Source organism: Quercus suber, unplaced genomic scaffold (assembly GCF_002906115.3).
Source record: "Quercus suber isolate HL8 unplaced genomic scaffold, Cork oak 2.0 scaffold_33, whole genome shotgun sequence".
NCBI classification, from domain to species: domain Eukaryota; kingdom Viridiplantae; phylum Streptophyta; class Magnoliopsida; order Fagales; family Fagaceae; genus Quercus; species Quercus suber.
Genome location: NW_027069498.1, coordinates 130,299 through 151,878, shown reverse-complemented (window position 1 = coordinate 151,878; position 21,580 = coordinate 130,299). Strand labels below are relative to the sequence as shown.

At 35.6% G+C, this 21,580-nt stretch overlaps 1 protein-coding gene and 1 long non-coding RNA gene across 2 annotated transcripts; one reads left to right on the top strand and one right to left on the bottom strand.

Moving 5' to 3' along the window:
- Positions 1-13,261: 13,261 nt before the first annotated feature.
- LOC112030612 (uncharacterized) lies at positions 13,262-15,838 on the bottom strand. The gene is made up of 2 exons (XR_002884889.2): positions 15,528-15,838; positions 13,262-13,555 (listed from the first exon to the last, which is right to left on the bottom strand). It is a non-coding gene; the product is annotated as an uncharacterized LOC112030612 (long non-coding RNA).
- A 314-nt stretch (positions 15,839-16,152) lies between these two features.
- On the top strand, positions 16,153-20,920 carry LOC112030620 (disease resistance protein At4g27190). Its single transcript, XM_024063290.2, has 2 exons — positions 16,153-16,345; positions 17,585-20,920. Exon 2 carries the CDS (start codon positions 17,642-17,644, stop codon positions 20,564-20,566), a length of 2,925 nt encoding a protein of 974 aa, XP_023919058.1. The 5' UTR covers positions 16,153-16,345; positions 17,585-17,641; the 3' UTR covers positions 20,567-20,920.
- The last annotated feature ends 660 nt before the right edge of the window (positions 20,921-21,580 follow it).

Genomic DNA, 21,580 nt, shown 5'->3' with positions numbered 1-21,580 from the left:
TCAATTGCATGCATGGAGGGGTGGGGTTTGAATTTTGAAAAAAATTCAAGTCATGGTCAATTTCCGTGATATACGTACAGTAAAGATCGTGGTTTGATAACATTTCCATATTTGTGGGAATTGGTTTGGGAGGTCATGCTAAAGTCACACTGGTGTCAAACGATGATGGTGGCGATAGTGGGTTTGAAGTGTTGGCCGTTGGTGGGGTGGCTTTTGCAAACAGAAATGGTGTTGGGCGATGGGGTGGGGGTGGTGGTGTGGTTTGTGTTGTCTTCATGTTCACTATTTGTGGTTGTTGGATGTTGTGCATACTTACTCGCAGCCAAGGCCCATATTGCTGCTCCTCTTTATTCAGTGTGCCGCCACTGTCAGTCCAAGTTTTGCAATCTTTCTTATCATGGTTTAGGAGGTTGCACCAATAGCAGTAGACAGGTAACCATTTGTATTGGACTGAAATCCAAAGTGGGTCCGAGTCTCCCATGTCTACGAAATGGCCACGAGAGAGAGGTTGGCTGATTTCAATGTCAACTCGGACTCGAAGGTAATGACCACAACATTCTCCAGTTAGTGACGCATCAACTTGTTTTAGTGTACCCATGGACTGCCCAATGGCCTCCGCATTGGCATTGTTCATTCAACTGAAGGGGAGGTTTTGTATCTGAATCCAGAATAGGGCGTTGTTGAACTTGGCATCGTCAACTGATTCTTCCTCTGTCGGTTTATAGAGGCTGATCAAATATTTGTCAAAAGACCATGGTTGCTAGGCTAGGATCTTAAGGGAGTCGACTTCACTGGAAAAGAGGATTAAGACTGTGTTAGAGCCGAGATCTCGAAGTTCGAAGTCATGTATTAAGTGCCACATACTCTTGAGGGTCTATGATAAAGCTTCCATGTTAGCCCTACGTTTGGTGAAGAGTTTGGTGATAAGGACCCTGCTATTATTTTCAACATCAAACGCTAGAGGAACGGTTTGGCTTTCCTGTGTATTAAGTGATAATCTGGCCCACTTACCAGTGTGGTCGTCCATGCCTAAAGAGTGTTGGGAGTATGGGAGTTAGGGAGGGGTAGATACGAGAGGGAGAGAAGAGATTCCACTAGTATGGGGAAAAGGAGGCCTATACAGACATTAGGTTTTCATCACCATAGGCTTTCTCATGGGAGAGAGCCAACGAGAGAAAAAAGCTTATTATGTCTGTTATCTAGGTAAGTTGTTGTGGGAACATAGATGAGCTCTTTAATTATGATTAAGGGCAGAATATGGCTTTAAATCCTATTGTTCCAAACTAATACAATTTTATTCTAACTTCTGATTTTGAAATTATAAAAATAAAAAATTCAAAAATTGGAAATTAGAAAATTTGGTAATTTGGAAGATAAAACATAATTAATTAGATTAATTTAAATAATAATTTCGTGAGCTGCATTAGACTCATAACTCGTTCAGAGACAGACGAAGCATTTTTTTGGCCTGATACGTGCTGTACATGGAACCAGTAAATTTTAAAAATAAAAATGATGGGCCAAGAATGTATTGACCCCTTGTGATAAATTAACCAATTAATTAGTCAAGTTAATAAATGAATCCGATTAACATGTAATACACGTGGTAGCACAAACAAATCTCCAACTAAGTTAACATACAGAGGAAAATAAAGTTGACACGGTGACTTGTTTACAAATAGGGAAAACCTCCAAAGCAAAAACCCCACCGGGTGATTTTATGGTCACCACTCCCAAGAATCCACTATTATCACAACAAGTAGTTACAAGTAAAGGAATCTCAGTACCTTATACCAACCTACAATTGAACTCTTACCCCAATACCCAATTAGACTTGTTCTATAGTGACAATATCTCTTTTTCAATGCACGGCTTCCAATACGTGACTAACCACCAACTTAAGAAGGATGTTGCCTACAAAGTTCTTCAATTCATCAACACGATGAAGATTACGAAACTCCTTAGTTACAAAACTCTACGGCGTACAAACGCAGCAGCTTCTTCAAGAGAAAAATGAACTAGGGAAAATTTGTCTCTGGTCACAATTTGCTTGAACAAAACCTTTGTATTAAGCTTCATCTACTTGCATCCTATGTGATGACCCTTAAAATAATCCTTATGTTTGTTTAAGGTTGTGAGAAAAGAAAGCCTAAACAAATATACATGGATATGTGTGAAATCAAATCTGAAAAAATGATTTTCATAAATCTTGATAGATAGGGTATCTATCAAGCAGCTGTCAAGCGTCGGGCTAAAGATCCCTCTTAAACCTTGATAGATGCTATCTGTCGAGTTAGCTGTCGAGTTAGCTGTCGAGTTTTAAAATCCAGCACTTCTTCACTTGTTTCTTGGACAAACTTGCATGGTTTTAACACTTGGACTTGAACTCTTGCTCCTTAAAGTATTAAACACATCCTAAATCTACCCAATTATAAGTAAAATGCGTTTTGTCAAAGGATTAGCCAATTCTAAATGACATATGTTCCTAACATGATTCACATATGTCCTAACAATCTCCCCCTTTGGCAACCCGTGACAAAACCACAACAAACAAATGAACATATGAGAGAAGTCATAAATCACTCAACTCATACTCACTTGTTAAATACAATAAAATCTAATCCTAACACAAACTCTTGAAAAACTTTGCAAGAAGAGAGTTCATAGCAAGAAAGACTTTGACAACCTGTATTTCTAAAACACTTTAAACAAAATTCATTCCAGCTTCTTAGTGTGAAACAAAAATATAAAAGATTGCATACAATTAATAAGAAGCATGTGCATGAAGAGATAAAAGAAACAACACATGAAGAGATTGGTGAAACTGTAATAACAACCTCAATATATATATATATATATATATCAATAAGAGTACAAGCTTTGCTATCACAATGTAAGAACAATGTATCTAAAAAGTAAAGAAAAGAAAAGATACAAAAAGTCCTCACTACATCCCTCATAATAAAAAAAACAAACACTCCCTCTAACAAAAATATCTATCTCCTATACTAACTCTCCCCCTAAGAACATGACTACTCTCATACCCAAAACTACTCTCCCTTTTTGTCACGAATGACAAAGGGCAAGTAACTCAAGCAGTCATCCCGTCGTCACCGGAAGAGCTAACATCCTCATCCTCATCATCATCGGAGTCACCATTATCGTCCTTGTCCTCAGATGCCTCTGGAGAAGGAGAAGGAGACGCCACGAATCCACCAAGGTGAGCTTGACGTCATGCAATACGATCGACATAGGTGTTCACCTGACACAACTCATCACTGAGTGTGTCAAGGTGAGCATCCATGTGCTGAAGCTGCGCCATAACCGCCTCGAGGGTCACACCACCCACAGAAGAAGGAGCAGATGTAGATGGAGTGGAAGATGCTGGAGGAGTCACCGTCTCAGTCCATGGCCACTTCAGTTAAAGTTAGGACTCGCTCCGTCTAACAGTTGCTGCATCAATGGCACACATGACGGAGAAGTGTGGAGACTCAAGATAGGAGACAGACGCATGATGGAGAATCCGCGTGATAGCTGAAGGGAAAATGAGCTTATCATAGGTTGTCGTATCCTTATATACATCTATTAGGGAAACTATGAAATGAGAGGGAAAATCAATGGTAAGTCCCTCAAGTAGGGATAACAAAAATCGAGAACAAGACTCAGTAATAGAGTTATAGTGAGACAAGGGAAAAAGAATAAATGTCATCACCATATTAAGGAACCTCGGACCTTTTGCAAAACCCAGCAAGGAGTGTTTTAACATTCACTCCAAGATGAAGGTGTCTCACATAATAGAGATGAGAGTTCATCTTTGGACACAGTCGTAAAACGATCACAGCCGGGGTAATCAACAAACTCTACCCTCAATATGTGTAGCACCTCGGATATAAGATCCGGAGTGACTACAATGCGCGTACTTCGAACGCGAGTGATAAAATGAGGTATAAAGTAATCAAATCTGTGCATATTAGAGTAAAACTCATGTATAATCATGAAGGGACAATTGATCAGGATGCCACAAAGTGACTCCCAACCCCTATTGTAGATGACAGTGAGAAGGTCGGTATCAAAAAAAATCCAACAGGACGACTTGGCGTTCCAAATGAATGCCACGTCAAGAGAAGTTCTCCGAAAAGTCCTTATAAGCTTTGTCATCACAGAACCTGACATGAGAGGGGGTAGAATCAGAAGTAGATGCCCAAGAACGAAGAGGGTTTTGGAACGGAGTAGACTTGCTCTTAGGTGCCATAAACCAAAGTAACCGAAAGAAAGAGAGAGAGAGAGAGACAAACAGAAGAGTACCAAGCATAGATCAATATCAAAAGATAGAGAAAAGAAGGTACGTATGCATGAAAAATGCATGAGCATGTGACATGCAACAAAAAAAACATCATGGGCTCAGCCCAATCCAAACCTACCAACACACATCATTTCAACATAGTAAGCACACATCTAAAATGCATGAATCATTGTTAAAATGCAAATGTGATGCAATGCATGATCATTTAAAATCATTTAAACAATACCCATCCCAAAAAATTTCACAAAAACTTCATCAATTTTGAAAAACCCAAAAAAGTTTTCAAAAACCTCAAAATATAGGTCAGAATGAATGAAATGCATGATAAAATGATAGAAAAGAGATCATACCAGAGGAAGAAATCTCTCTTGAGGCCAAAAAATGAGTGGGGAAGAAGTTTAGAGTGAGAGAAGGGTGTTTGGGGAGGTGAGGAGTCAAAAACAATCGAGAGAGAGCGAGAAAAATGAGAGAAAAAATTGCACTGAGCCTTTACATAGGAAGCCACGATTATCGATCGATCGAAAGCTGTCGAGAGGTGTTGAGCTTTAATATTTGACAAATGGAGCCATCGAGGAGCTATCGAGAGGTGTCCACAGCAAAGTGACCTCGATGGATTGAGAAGCTATCAAGCAGCTATTGAGCATACAGAAACTTTCTCGATGGATCGAGAAGCTGTCGAGAAGCTACCAAGACAAATTCTTAAAAACTTCAATGGATCAAAATTACGATAACAGCTATCGAGAAAGGAAGATCAAGAGGCTCGATAGATAGCCTAGCTGTCGAAAGGTATCAAGAAGCTGCTGAGATTACTTAAAAACAGTTTTTCAAAGAAGAGAAAAACACAGATATGAATGCAATCAAGCATGCTACTCAATCAAAGATCCAAACAACATTTTAAACTCTCAAAAACATCTCTCAATAAAAAAATGTCAAGCATTTAGATCCAAAACACACACACACACTAAACAAGTCTAACCAATTTTATATTTCAAAAAACAAGTCAAGATAGTTTAGTGAGCATACATTAACACATGTATTCTTTGTGATGGCCAAATCACGTTGTACCTACACGTATCAAGAGTATCAAAGAATATTGCGTGTTGTGTGTGAAAAACATCAAAAGATTGCATAAGTGTCTACATGTTATGACGATTTGAAAGATGAGAAAATCACTTTAACTCACACACAATCATAACTGCTTGATGGAGACTATCACCTTTGAGGTACATCCTATAACTCCCACATCTCCTAGAAGACACGCTTGCAATCATATATAAAGCATTTTGATTCTTTTTGCTTTTATTTTTCTTTGCATATTTTCTTTTGTTAAGCATATCATGCATGGGCATATAAGAGAGAGAAAAGAAATACCCAATGATGTTAAGCTTTTAACATTGCACTTTTGCTATGTTGAAGCATACAAATGTCATTTCATGATTGGGGCAACAATGGTGAGATGGTTATTTATGTCTTTCTCTTAGGATTTTCTACTTTTCCCTGCCAAAAAGAGTGATACGAGTGTTAAGTACAAGAGATTACTTAATCTTACTCATCACAAACACGAGCCACAAAGTCCATTTGCTTAATTGTGCATAGAGATGCTCATCTAAACTACAAATGATACAAAATTTAGAAAACTTTGTTTCAATGGCCATCCAAGGTATACAAATATCAATGTACATAAAACACACACTATTTTTGTATTTTTCTGATTTTTCAATTTTCTTTTTTTTAATGAAAAACAAAATAAAGCAAAATTGAAAATAAACAAACAAAAACATGTTAAATAAAGCAAAGCATAAAACTAGACTGACTCAAAATAAGAAAGCAAAACACTCAAGTAATGCATATCAAAAAAGAGAGAAAAGAAAAGTGACTCAATCACTTAGATCCTTTTTTCCTTCCACACCTTAGAAGAATCTTTCCGTTTAGTAAAACCTTGATTCGACGGTGAGGGGAAGAATTGAAACTGTTTAAGTTCGAAAAGAACATGAGAGCTTTGAGTAGATCTCTAAGAGGAGCAAGAAAGGATGGAAACTGATTCAAGTTTCCCGATGAGATCATCATGTTGCTTTGTTAAGTGGCTAACCACTTATACCAATTAGGTTGAGTACGTCCTGAAGCTCCACAATGATGACAGAGATGTTGCTTCTTCTATTTAGACTTTTGAGTATTGCCCTTTTTAGCCCTAGGGTTTTTAATCTCTTTCTTATCAAGCTTAGGGGGTGCTCCAAAGATAGATTTACCCTTGTCTATGTTCTCACTAGCTAAAACAGTTTTGACATCATTGTTCTCAGATTCAACATTATTAGCAGGTGAAACAAAAATAGTAGTACTAGTGGAAGCAATATTAGGAGAAGAGAAATCATACCCTAAACCAGTTCGATCTGAAGCAGATTTTTGGAAGCTAAGCATCTCCTCAAGCTTTGCACTTGAAGTCCTCTCCAACTAAGCTCTGACTTGAAACATCTCCACTTCAAGCTTCTTGGTCTTCTCATCCAAGAAATTATTCTCAAATCTCAGTGCACCAATGGTTTGATTGGCTTCATCAAACTTCGTGGAGATTTCTTCTCATTCAAGCTCCACATCACTGAGCTTCTTGGTGGCCAACCTATACAACTTCTCATACTTTTCTAAGACTTTCTATAATTTTGCATAGGCTGTGTGGATGTCATCTTACTCATGTCAAGCATTTCAAACTTAGACTCCACCAAGTCCTCTTCTTCATCTACATCTTCAACAATCCCCTCGGTAGAATTTATGGTGGCAGTGAAAGCATTCAAGATTCCATCATCCTCATTTTTCGAATCATCCTCAGGTTCTGTGTTGCTTAATGTAGCAACAAGTGCCTTACTTTTCCCAATGGTATTGAGATACGTAGGACACTCTTGTTTCATGTGTCCAAAGCCTTGACATCTGAAACACTTAGGTCCAAAGGGAACAGTGTATTGACCGCCATCCCTAGCATCCTTCTTCCCTTTGTCTTGGCTCTTGAACTGAGATGAGCTAAACTGCTTGCGGCCTTTGTCAAATCCTTTAGCATTGGAATTCTTCATAAACTTTTTGAACTGCCTTGTAATTTAGAATTTCATTTTAGAATCTTCATCGTTTGAAGACTCATCAGTGTCACTGCTCTTGGCCTTCAGTGCCATGCTCTTTCCCTTACTCGATTTCCCAATCCTTGTCAAACCCAACTCATAGGTTTGCAGATTTTCAACCAGCTCTATCAAAGGAATTTTGTCAATATCTTTTGATTCCTCAATTGCGGTGATCTTGGTATGAAATCTCTCGGGTAGAGATCTAAGCACATTTCTAGCGATCTTGGGTTCGGGAATGGTTTCCCCAAGATTAAAGGCGAGTTCACTATGTCCTTGAACTTGGCATAGAACTTAACAAATGACTCATCCTCCTTCATCTTAATTTCTTCAAAGCTTATGGTAAGCTTTTGAAGTTTTGAATCCTTGACGGCCTTAGTTCCTTCATAGATTGTTTGGACGATGGTCCACGCTTCTATCGCAGTTTCAGTAGAGGGTATTTTCTTCAACTCTTCATTTGTGACCGCACTGCATAAAGCATTCAATGCCTTACTGTTGAAGTTAGCCGCTTTAATCTTAGCATCACCCCAATCGGCCGACGCTTCCTTTGGCTTGGTCCAGTCTATCTCCATAGCTTGCAACACTTTTTCATCTAATGACTGCAAGAAAGCTCTCATGCATACTTTCTAGTATGCATAGTTAATGTCATCAAACAAAGAAGATATAATTAACGATTGTCCTCTATCCATGACAATAAGGGTCAATAGATCACACAATAAAGATTAATCCTAATCAGAGTGTGCCTACTCTGATACCACTTGATAGGCTAAGAATGTATTAACCCCTTGTAATGAATTAACCAATTAATTAGCCAAATTAATTAATTAATCTGATTAACATGCAATACGCATGGTATCACAAACAAATCACCAACTAAGTTAATATGCAGCGAAAAATAAATTTGACACGATGATTTGTTTACGAATGGGGAAAACCTCCAAGATAAAACCCCACCGGGTGATTTTATGGTCACCACTCTCGAGAATCTACTATGATCACAACAAGCAGTTACAAGTAAAAGAATCCCAGTACCTTATACCAACCTACAGTTGAACTCTTACCCTAATACCCAATTGAACTTGTTCTACAGTGATAATATCTCATTTTCAATGCACGGCTTCCAGTACGTGACTAACCAATCGATGCAAGGATCCAAGTACGTGACTAACCACCAACTTAAGAAGGATGTTGCCTGCAAAGTTCTTCAGTTCATCAAAACGATGAAGATTATGAAACTCCTTAGTTACAAAACCCTACGGCGTACAAACGCAGCAACTTCTTCAAGAGAAAGATGAACTAGGGAAAATTTGTCTCCGGTCATAATTTGCTTGAACAAAACCTTTGCATTAAGTTTCATCCACTTACATCCTAGGTGACGGCCCTTAAAATAATCCTTATATATGTTTAGGGTTATGAGAAAAGAAAGCCTAAACAAATATACACAAATATGTGTGAAATCAGATCTGAAAAACTGATTTTCATAAATCTCGATATATAGAGTATCTATCAAGCAACTGTCAAGTATCAGGCTGAAAATCCCTTTTAAACCTCGAGAGATGCTATCTGTCGAGCTAGTTTTCAAGCTTTAAAATCCAACACTTCTTTACTTGTTTCTTGGACAGACTTGCATGGCTTTAATACTTGAACTTGAACTTTTTTTCCTTGAAGTATTAAACACATCATAAATCTACCCAATTACAAGTAAAGTGCGTTTTGTCAAAGTATTAGTCAATTCTAAATAACATATGTTCCTAACATGATTCACATATGCCCTAACATAAAATAAATAAATAGAGTCATTTGTTAGATTGAAGTTTTTTTTTTTTTTTTTTTTTTTTTTTTGATGGGAAGATTGAAGTTTATTAATTTTTTTTTTTTTTTTTTTTTTTTTGAGATGGGAAGATTGAAGTTTATTATCAACCATCTGAAGCGTTAAAAAAAAATACAAAACAAAACAAAACTTGAAAATAACAGGTTCCATTATCTAACTCAAAACAATTGAAGATCAAGCACATGTATTATCTAACTTTTCAACCAGTAAGTTCCAATTAACCACTAAAGATCAAGTATAGATATGAGATTCATGTTTGGAATAATAAACCCAAAACACAAAACCCAAATGCAAATAAAATCAATCTAATGAAATCATACTAACGATCATTACGAACTCTAAAGATTAAAAAGACAAATTGAAACAAATTAACGTCACTAAGAAAGCAAACGCTTGATTATTTGACAAATTGAAACTAAGCCATTTGATACAGATCTTTTTTTCTTTTTCTACTAGTTCATCATCAAGGTTAATCAAACGCTTGATTGTTTTCTGAGAAAAAAAAAAAAAAGAAATATGAAATTAAAGGGCTATTAGTTTGTAGAGAAAATGAAAGAAAAAATTGAGGAAAAAAAAACCCCAAAAGTCTAGATCAACGGTGGGTTCAACCAATAGTGGCTGTGGAACGGCAGTTCCACGAATAGCGGAGTCTGCAACTCCAAAGGCTAGATCAGCAGCGATAGTTCAAACTTCGGTGACTTTACAGCATGGTTAAGACTTGAAGACCCTCTCTCTCCTCTCGGCTTCTCTCTGGTTTCTCTCACCCAAACGATGCAATTGGATTTTTTTTTTTTTTTTTACATGTGTGTGTCAAGTGAAGGAGAAGGACTAACTACTCTTTAAACAGCAGTCTAACATATGCCTCTATTTGACACTTGTACCTCTATTTGGCGAGAAAGTATATAGTGTTTCTAAAACTCCAACTCAGCACACATGTGGTGTTTCTAAGACCAATAAAAAATTGACTCATGGATTAAAAATTACAACTCAGCAACTTAGGTTACTTCGAATAAAAAGACACAAATACCCTCTAAATTTTCACTATCTCGCCACTCTTCCTTTTCTTCTTCTCCAAAACAAAAAATTTCATCTCTCTCTTTCTTTGTTTCTCTCGCACCAGCACCTCCATCAATCACAAGCACCTCCATCTTCCCCTCTCAACTCCAAACCTTGACAGCCGCTACCTAGCATCGCCGGTCATCATCGGTTCCAACGAGACTGACCTTTGTCTCGTCAAAAAATGCCCTCTCTCTCTCTGTTTCTCTCACACCGCCGTAGCACACCAGTCACCAGCACCTCCATCTTCCCTCTATCAACTCCAAACCTTGACAACCACTACCTAGCATCGCCAATCATCATCAATTTCAACGAGGCTGACCTTTGTCTTGTCGGAAAATGCCCAAAATTGTCTCTCCGTTGTTTCCAACCATGACACCAAAAGTTTTCCCACCGCTTTCAACTCTTGACTTTGCAAGAAGGTTTCTCCTCACTCTTTTTTCATTTAATTTTCTAGATTTTTCTGCTTATATATGTGCCTTTTTTTTTTTCAAAAAAATTGACATATACATTCTTATGTAAAAAGGGAACTTGTACCGTTTGATAAAATGCTTCAATGAGGATGGATGCACTAATAATACAGCAAAAGGTTTTTTTTCTTTTTCTTTTCTTTTCAAAAAATTGTTCTTTTGGATTAGATTAAAAGTGGTTAGTATGATGTAGTTTTATAAGTGGAGAAATAAAGCTTCTTTCTTTGTTTAGTTGATTTAATGTATTTGATGGTTGTGCTTGCTTTTCAGGTATTATTTATTTGTTAGATTTTTTCTTTCTTTTTCAACTATTCATGTTAAAGATGGTTTCTTTTAGATGCATTTAAGTTTGCAATATGTGTTGGCTTACTTGGAATTTTCACAATTTGTTTCATTCCTTGTAATAATTTTTTTTCATGGTGCAGGGATGGACGTGATGCTTTTGTTCCATTGTTTTTGCTGAAGGAATTGATTTTAATAAATAGTTTCTTCTTAAGAGTCTCCTATGAGGTATGCAATCTATCTTTCTGTCATTTTCTTAGTTTAAGTCTTTGGTTGATTTATTATGGAAAATTATGATATTATGATAATTGGTATAAAGCCTACTTGAGTGTGTATGTGTTTATGGCTAAGGACCAGCCGGTGGCAGGCAGCAATTCTTTTTTATGACTTTATGGTGATTTATGTTATATGTATATGTATCTATATAGTCATCTTTTCATGATGTTCATTCAATGTATCTTTTTTTCCATGATTAGGTTCGACTAGTCATGGATTTTTCAAAAAATACTTTTGTTGCTGTTGGGGACAGTGATAAAAGGGATGAGTTTGAAAATGTAACTTTGGGTGAATGTGATGAAATTAAAATTGGAATGCAAGTGAGGTTTGAAGAAGAAGCATATAACCTTTATAATGAGTATGCTTTAAAAAAGGGGATTTAGCATTCAAAAAGCGATTAATATAGTAAAAGCAGGTGTTGGAATTTTTTTTTTCTTTTTTTTTTCTTACCGGTAGGGGGAAGAGGATTTGTTTTTTTGTTTTTCCAAGGGAGAATTGTACAAGTGTGTTTACAAGAAGACTTTTAGAAGCATGGCAAGTTCATTTTGTGTGTGAAGGTTGTCGACACCAATCCCATACTTTGTATTGCTTTTGCTGAGAATACTGTTTTAAATTTTGAGATTCACTATGGGGGAAGGTTCAAGAATCTTAATGGGTTAATTTATGTTCAGGAATCTTAATGAGGCAAGGTTAGCTTTGTGCTCTATGTTATTTTTGAACAAAGTTTCTCTCCAAACCAGTTTGAAGAGAAACTTTTCAAACTTCTCATATATCTCTTTCTTTGGTGTAAATTTTAAAAATCTAACCGTTGAATTTCATGTTCCTTATATTCTTAACATACATATCAAATTTCATTCAAATTGGATATTATTTACTATTCGATCAAAAAACTTATTTTTGATACACAATTTTAGATAAAAAATTTGAAATTTTAACATTTGTTTGATGAGAGAGCAATTGATCTTTGATCTTCTTGAAATTTCACATGCATGAAGAATATAGAGATATATGAGGAGTTTGTAGAGTTTCTCTCCAAACTAGTTTGGAGAGAAACTTTGTTCGTTATTTTTAGGGGGGATTAATATTTTGATGGTTATGTATATATTTTTTTGTATGTTATAAACTTATAATGTAGGATACATTGTCTACCAATGGTCAAAAGACACCTACAAGTATAGCAAGTATTGGAGATGGAATTGCTGCTACTACAAGTGCTGTTTTTGTAACTGAAACTACTACAAGTGCTGGAGAAGCAAGGGTTGCTGCTATAAGTGCTGGAGATTCAATAGCTGCTGTTGCAAGTGCTGAAGATTCAAATTCAAAGGATGCAAGCCAAGAAGAAGAACAAACCTTGGAGGATTTGAGAACATATTGTTAAAAATAATCCATTTTTTGTAATCCACATGCATTTGGTGGTGATAATTTTGGAGCTTTAGGTGATATAGATTATGTACCTGCAAATAATTCTAGAATTCTTTTTTGTTCTTAATATAATTCTACAACTTTAGGTGATAATTCTTATCTATTTATCCTAAATAAAGTTGCATTTTTACAGATTGCATATTTAGGTGATATACATGACTATGTTGCTACATCAATAGCATGGAAACTCTTATGGGAATACCTATTCTGTCAAACTTGAAAATATGCCATTGCAAAATGAAATACTTGTTCTGTCAAAGCTTGAGTAATTTTTTTTTTTTTTTCTCTAAACACAGTTCTAGAGTTTAGATTATATATATTGTGTCATTGTTGTTTGCCGTAATACCTATAATTTAGATTATATAAAATGCAACAATGTTGTTTACCTGCCGTAATTAGTGGTGTTGTTTGTCTTTGGCACCCAATGACTATCAAAGTTAACATAAAGCTAAATTTTCATTAAACTTCATAAACTCAACAAAAGGTAACATTAATCTACAATTGTCTACTAAACCAAAAGCTAACATAAAGATAAATTTTCTGATACATCACTATTATTGGCATCAATATTCAAAAAGTTACATCAAGGTAACAACATATAGGTTGCTTTTGTTTTGCCAGCATACATAAACACACCAAACAAACTACAAAAAATAGCCATGACCCTATTGATGCCTACTTCAGCTTCTTCACAACTATTTTGTATTTATCCATCATTGATTGATACTTCAATGCTTTAATTTATCCCACTACTTCATATTTGACATCTTCATCACTTTAATGAAAAATCTTACATAGTTGACGACCCCCTTACAATAATCTAACAAGAAACAAAAATTTAATAATTAGTATAGCCAACAACAATACTGGATTTTTTTTTTCTTTTTTTTTGGGGTAGGTAAATAAAATTCCACTGCAATTATGATGAAAAAAAACCAAGAAAAAGACAAAGTAGGCAATGTGCTAAGAACCATAAAAATAGCAAACTAATATATAAGAAAATATAATTATCTAGCAAACCTAGTAAGGAATTAAAAGTAAAAATATTTGAAGTATGGTCAAGTCACTCTGCCTTAGTTTAGATTGCCATATGCACATGTATGTGAACATGAGGAACAAAATAATAGTTGGGTAAGAAGCTTATGCATTTATAGATTTGGAATTTAATTTAGTGAAGTAAATCACGTAGAAAATCTTAATTTGCATTAAAAGGGTAATATCCATTCTTTTCTCAAGTGTTGCTAGTTCTACTTAAGCTTTACATACCTAGTGCATTTTCATATCTCTCTATACATGTTCACAAGACACAGAGCACACAAGCTACCATTTTTTCCTGTGAGTTCACAAGCATTACATAAAACAAGCACACACATCCATAGCAAAACCATCACGTGAACACAGACTCACATGCATACACCAACATCAGCACAATACACAACACATAGCCATAACAAACCCCAAACCCACATCAGAAAATCCCCTCAGAAACAACCAAACACCAAATCCACGGCCAAAATACCAATCCCAAAAATCCCTTATTTTCAAATCTCCACACTTGGACCCAAATATAAAATCCAATTTTTCAATCTCCAAACCCATGGACACAAAAAAAAAAAAAAAAAAAAAAAAAAAAAAAAAAAAAAGGAGGACCTTTGAGCTAAAAAAAAAGAGAGAAGAAAATAAGATAAAGGGAGAGGTTGCAGCTTGTGTGGCGGCTTATCAGTGAAGACTGAGGGTTGTGAAGAGAGAAACCTGAGAAAAAATATAGGAAGAAAATTACCTGAGAAAACACAAAATCCTTTCTCCACATGATCTAGAATTAAGGGAGAGACAATGTTTTCAATTTGGGGTAATTTTAGTCTTAGGGTTTTTTGGGACTAGGTCTGGGACTAAGGCTAGAAACTAATTTGGGACAGAGTAAACGAGAGAAGGAGAGGAACAAAATATTATTTGTGAGGGGAACAAGAAAGCTTCTAGCGTAGGATGGTTTTGCTAGAAAAGAAGATTTGGAGGTTTTCTGACAAGACAAAGGCCAATCTCATTGGAACTTGTAATGTTCGGCAGTGTTGTGTCGCTAGAGACACTGCAGTTGGGAAGTGGCGGGCTATGGTGGGGTGGGGACTGGGAAGAAATTTTTGGTTTTGCAAAGAGAGTAAAAATGGCGGGTGTTTGAAATTTTTTCAGGCCAATTAGTCATTCTAGTTTAAATGCTCAATACACTAAATGTGTCTTCTTTTAGGCTAGGTGCCAATTTTTATTCGTCTTTGAAACACCATGTGTGCTTAGTTGGAGGTTTTTTTTTTTTTTTTCTTTTTTGAAAATAGAGTTGGAGTCCCTGAAATACTATATACTTTCTCCTATCTAGAACTTGTACAAAGTTCAAGAATTAAATTGACTAAAATAAGAGCATTTTCAATAGATTAGCTATATTTATTTTTTGGAGAAAAACCCCACTATTCACACCCAACAGATCTCTAAATGCAAAACTTTTCCAAATATTTTTTTGAAGATGCTATAGTGCTTCTCTAGATATAGAGCAACTCCAAATGAGTTTTTCTACTTAAAAAATTCATACATCTCAATAAAAAAAAAAAAAAAACAATTCTTTCTCTCTCCTCTCATAGCTACAAACACAACAATCTTTCTCTCAAACATCTCTAAACTCAAGCATAATCAATTATCAGAATACAAACTTAAAAACACAATTTTAAAATTAATCAAATCATAACAATAAAAGCAAAAAAAAAAAAAAAAAAAAAAAAAAGAAAGACAGAAGATAGAAGCCATCTGACCCATCTAAACTGCGTTGGGGACGAAGATGAGCAACAACACAGTGACCCATCTCTCTTGTACTTTCTCTCTACACCTCTTTTCTTTCTTTTTTTATTGTAGAAAGGGCTAGTGAATGTTCTGGAATCAAGTTTAAAAAAAAAAAGAAAAAAAAATGAGAATGAAAGCTCGCTAGAATGTTCTTGTACGAGGGAGAATAAGAAAATAAAAGAAGGGGGATAGAGATAGTGGACATGTGTGTGGAGGAGAAAAAAAGAAAAAAAAATGAAACATATGGATGAAAGTGAGATGAAGAAAGGAAAAATAATATAAAAAATAAAAAATCATAACTGAGAAATGCTACTACAATATTTCATAATAAATTTTAAGTAACAGATTCTTATTAGTTAATATTGGTGAGTAAAAAAATAATTTTAGTAGTGGGTTCAAATTAGAACTAATAACAACTTTTCACATAAATTTTATTATGAAAATATTGTGAAAAATATCGCGGACAATAGAAAAATAATAAAAAATTTGTTAAAAAACATAATTAAAAAAAAGTAAGTAGATAAAAATTAAATACCAATGTTTACTGTTCAAATTATTATAAAAATAAGTTGTTGGTCTCTCTAGAAGTACAGGATATAATGGCAACCGCTTAGGATTCAAGGGTGTCTTGTCATTTTTTCCCAAAAAAAAACCTCTCAAATCTCACTCTCACGCACGATCACTCTCCTTCCCTCACTCTTGGTCTCTGTCCTACTTCTACGGCAGAAGCATCGAAGATCGACGGCGACGGGCGAAAGAAGCGGCCACGGCGGCAACGGCAACGGCGAAGGTATTTTTCTGGGCTTTCTCTTTATCTTTGGCTAGATCAAACTCTCTCTTTGGTTCACTCCCTATCTGTCGCTCAATCTCACTCTATTCTCCTTTCTTGAGTTCATGAGCTGCTCAATCTCACTCTCTATCTGTGTTCCATATCAGTAGCTATAGCGGATCCGTTTAGAAAAAATATTTTTTTTTTTTTTATATATAAGTTTTACTGTTGAATTGATTTCTTGATTGAAAAAAAAAATGTTGATTTCTTTTCCTTTTTTTGATAAGCAAAAAATATGTCCCACATCAGCTCATGTATCCGAGAGGAAATATAGGATTTGGCTATAGTGCTTGTGCAAATTTACAAGTCATTGTAGTTTATGCAAAGCAAATTTTTTTATTATTTCCTTGTGTTTAATGAAAAGAGAGTAATGATTATTGTGTGCAAAAAGTGAGAAACGGTATAAAATTTTTATTTTTTATTTTTAAAAGAATTTATATTTTAATGAAGTAGAGTATCAGGAATTTAGGATAGATAATTTGATGGTGGTTGTTTTGAAAAGTGGTTAAATTAAATAGAAAAGTAAGTTTTTAGTCTAAAATAGACCCAAAAAAAAATTTACTCGAAGATTGCTAATGCCGGATGCCAACTGTGGCATTTAAGATTGAAGAGCAACAGCTAGAGACAAATTTTTGTACAAGCTTTTTTCACAATTTATTACTTTCTAGATCAACCACACCACTTTTATCACCACGCACCAATGAAAATGTCCTTTCAAATAGTAAAGGACTGGAAGAAAATAATGGAATTATGAGACCCAAAAATGGCCCAGACCACGTTAGATATGGGATAAGCTTGAACATTTCTAACCACGAGTCCTCCTTTTTGATAGTTTACTTTGCCCTGACTGCTAAAGCAGTAATTTTGAACCGGTAAATATGTAGCTACTTTTCATAACTTAGAAGGCATAGTCAATGAAAGTCTCCATAATGACTTTCATATATTTGATTCTTTAGATTATTTTATTTGAGAGGTTGTGAATTCTTTTAAGAGTGGCTTAAACCGGTGGTTTCTAGTGTGGTTTTCTACCTGAAATTTGTGACATGATCGCAAAAGTTACAGCATATGAATAATTTCTTAAATTTAATTTCAGTATACCTCTTACACACTTTTTCTAGTCCTTTCTTGGCTTTGTTTCGTTAGGATTTATTAGATCCTTTTGCCTGCTGCAAGGCATTGAAAACTTGTATTCCTGTGCAGCTCTTTTCCTGTGAATTATTTTAAGCTTCGATCATCTTGCCTAGCAAAATTTTCAGCATGCAAGTGTTGGCTGCGGTAGTTGGTGCGGTAGTGAAACCAATTTCCGATTTTCTCTGTAGCTATGTCGGTTCTAAGACCAAGACCACTTTCAATCTGCAATCAAATATTGCTGCTGTTGAGAGGGAGATGAAAAGCATTATGGATCGTAAAAAGGATGTTGAACGTGAAACGGAAGCAACTAAGAAAGAAGGAAACGAAATCAGAGCTGAAGTCATAACTTGGCTTGAGGATGTCGAAAAACTTCAGCTTAGAGTCAATTCAATTCAGGAAAACAAGCCTTCTGCGTGTTTCTTAAATTGCAGTAAGCGGTACAGAGAAAGCAGCAAAGTTGAAGAAATACTAGAAGAGATAAAAAGGCTTCTAGAAGTTGGAAATTTTGAATCTGGTGTGGCTTATCCTACTAGAATTGCCAGAGCAGTGGAGCATATTCCTGGACCTTCAATTCAGGGTCAAACAACTGCATCTAAAAAATTAGACGAAACTATGAGGGTACTGCTTGATGACAAAGTCCAGAGGATTGGTATTTGGGGAATGGGAGGAGTAGGCAAGACTACTCTGGTGAAGAACTTGAACAATAAGCTTGAGAATGATTCTACGCAGCCTTTTGGCATCATCATTTGGGTTACCGTTACCAAGAATTTGGTCATTAAAAATGTCCAGACAAAGATAGCTGAGAGATTGAATTTGGAGGTTAGGATAGAAGAAAGCGTGGAGAGAACGGCTAGCCGACTTTATCAAAGGCTTAAGAGAGAGGAAAATTTTCTACTCATTCTAGATGATGTTTGGAAGGAAATTGAATTGGACATTTTGGGTGTCCCTCAACCTGAAGATCATAAGGGTTCTAAGGTCATATTGACCTCTCGACGTATGGAAGTATGTAGGTATATGATGACTGATGTTGAAATTAAAATAGAAGTTTTGAATGATGACGAAGCATGGGAATTGTTTAGTCAAAAGGCAGGGGATGTGGCTCATTTGGAACAAATTAGGCCATTTGCAGAAGCAGTAGCAAGAGAAGGTTGTGGATTGCCACTGGCCATCATCACCATGGGAGCTGCCATGAGAAGAAAGACAAAGGTCGAGCTGTGGAAAAATGCCTTAACAGAGTTGCAAAGATCAGTGCCTCCTACAGAAGACATTGAAGCTAAGGTGTTCAAGCGTTTGAAGTGGAGTTATGACTCATTAGAAGGTAACAACATAAAATCTTGTTTCCTTTATTGCTCTTTGTTTCCTGAGGACTTTTCCATTGAAATAAGTGAACTAGTAAATTACTGGAAGGCAGAAGGTTTAATAAATGAAGGACAGAATTATGAGGATTCAGTCAATAGAGGAATAACTTTAATTGAAAATCTCAAAGACTCTTGTTTGTTGGAAGATGGTGGCCGTAAGGGCACTGTAAAGATGCATGACGTTGTTCGTGATGTTGCTATATGGATAGCATCATTGTTTGAGGATGAATGTAAATCCCTTGTTCGTTCAGGGATGGACTTCAGTGAGATTTTAGTTGGAGAGTTTTCAAATTCAAATTCTCTCAAAAGAGTTTCTTTTATGAATAACAAAATAACAAGGCTACCGGATTCCATGATACAATGTTTAGAGGCCTCAACTCTTCTACTACAAAACAATCGTACCCTTGTCACAGTTCCTGAGACATTCCTAGAAGGATTTAAAGCACTTAGGGTATTAAATCTCAGTGAAACTAACATCCGGTCATTGCCTCGATCTCTGCTTCAACTTAATGACCTCCGTGCTCTTTTTTTAGGCGGCTGCAGATTTCTTGAAGAACTACCCCCACTGGGAATGCTTAGTAAACTTCAAAATCTTGATCTTAGTTACACTCGTATCACAGAATTGCCAAGAGAGATGGAAAGCTTGAGCCAGCTAAGGCAATTAAGCATATCCCACATAAAGGAGCTAAAAAACATTCGACCCGGAATTATATCCAGATTGTCTTGTTTAGAGATTCTAAAGACGTCACATGGTGGATTTCGTTTCCGTTTGAAGGGAGAGGAAGACGGACAGGCAACTTTTGAAGAGCTCATATCCCTTAATCGATTAGTTGACTTATCCCTCACATTGAATAGGATCCCATGTGACAGATCTGAAGATCTTTCGTGGATAAAAAGATTAAAAAAATTTCATTTTCTGATTATCCAATCCCAAACACATGGTATACTAAATACAAATGACAAAATTAGCAATATGAATGGTCTTAATCTCTCACAAGTATCAATTGGGTGGTACTGGGATAATTCAAGTTCTCTGCTTTCAGATCGTTGCCAGATGCTGACTGAAATGTTTGAAGACTTTATTAAAAGTGCTGCCAGCTTTTCTGATTTAAAGTCGCTTAGAATTTGCAACTGTACAATCAGTATAGGGCGAGGAGGAGGATGTGCTGTCCGCTGTGACCTACTACCAAACTTAGAGGTACTTGAGCTCTTTGCTGTGATTGGCCTACAAAGCATTTCAGAGCTGGCTGGTCATCTTGGGCTAAGATTTCATAATCTAAAATCAATTGAATTGAAACGTTGTTCTGAGATGAAATATCTTATCTCCTGTGGTGCCTTTATTCAGACCCTACCAAACTTGGAAGTAATCAGAATAAGACGTTGTAATAACATAGATGAGCTCTTTAATTGTGATTCAGGGCAGAATAGGACTTCAGATCCTGTTGTTCCAAACCTGCGAAAATTGGTATTGGAGCAACTTCCCAAATTGATAACTCTTTGTAGACACGAAGAGACATGGCCATGTCTAGAGCAGGTAGAAGTGGTTGGGTGCGATCATCTCAGAAAGCTACCTCTTACTAACCAAAATGCAGGTACCATGAAAGAAATAATAGGAGATTCACAATGGTGGGATGCTTTGGAGTGGGATGATCAAACCAAATCAAGTCTGCTGCCTTTTTTCCATCCAAGGTAGTTGGAATTAGTGGAGGGATTTTTAGTGGCTTTGGACTAAATAAGGGCTTTGGAACTAAGTTGCCATAGTGATTGTGTTTGAAAATTGAAGGAAGACTCATTGAGTGAGTTAAGAGTTTGTTCATTATCTTAAGTGTGATAATACCATAAGCTCGGGTTCGTTCCTTATTAGAGTGTGTGAAAAGAAAACCAATTGTATTTGGATTTTTTTTTGTTTTTCTTTTTGGTTGGTGCTGGATGCATGTATTGGGAATTCAGAATTATTGAGTTTCATGTTTGTGTGTTAAGATTGAAAAAGCTTTGAGTTAGGCATAATGGGTTATAAAATTCAATGAGAGTTTAAAATTTGTAATCATTAATCAGTATCTTTCATAATGGAATCCTGTTGGCGTGCCCATGGAGTTAACTCAACAGTATTGAAACCACGTTGTATGTTTTAATTTCTTGTTTATATGGATAGGCTTATACTAATTAAAAATTGAAATTTTGGTAGTGGAGTTTCCAATTATATCAAATTTTAGGTAACTGATTCCAAAAATTTGGGACTAAAGTTTTTGTTTTTGTTGTTGTAGAAGTTACATTATATCAAATTTTCAGAACTACGGTAAGTATGAGTAATAAATAAGTTGCAAGTTTCGTTCTATAAACCCTCCCCAACCAGATGTTGACCACCACTTTTTACTAATTTTTCCTTTTCATGATTTCTTCTTCTTTAAAGAAGATCCTATAAAAACAATTATCTTCTTGTGCAAGTAATATATATCAGATCCTCTTTTTGACTTCCAGATTAAAAAAATTCGGATAGGCAATTATGAATAATCTTCCTAAATATTTCATTGTAGCATCTTTTTTCTGGTATTTATTTGGGTGCAAATAATATACTTTTGAAGTATTATATTCACTTTTTTTTTTTTTAAGAGAGAATAGCAAATTCATATAATAAAAGATGCTGATGATAAGAATATTCAAAATAAAAAGTATAATTGTAAACACCAAATTATTTTAAGCTAAATTT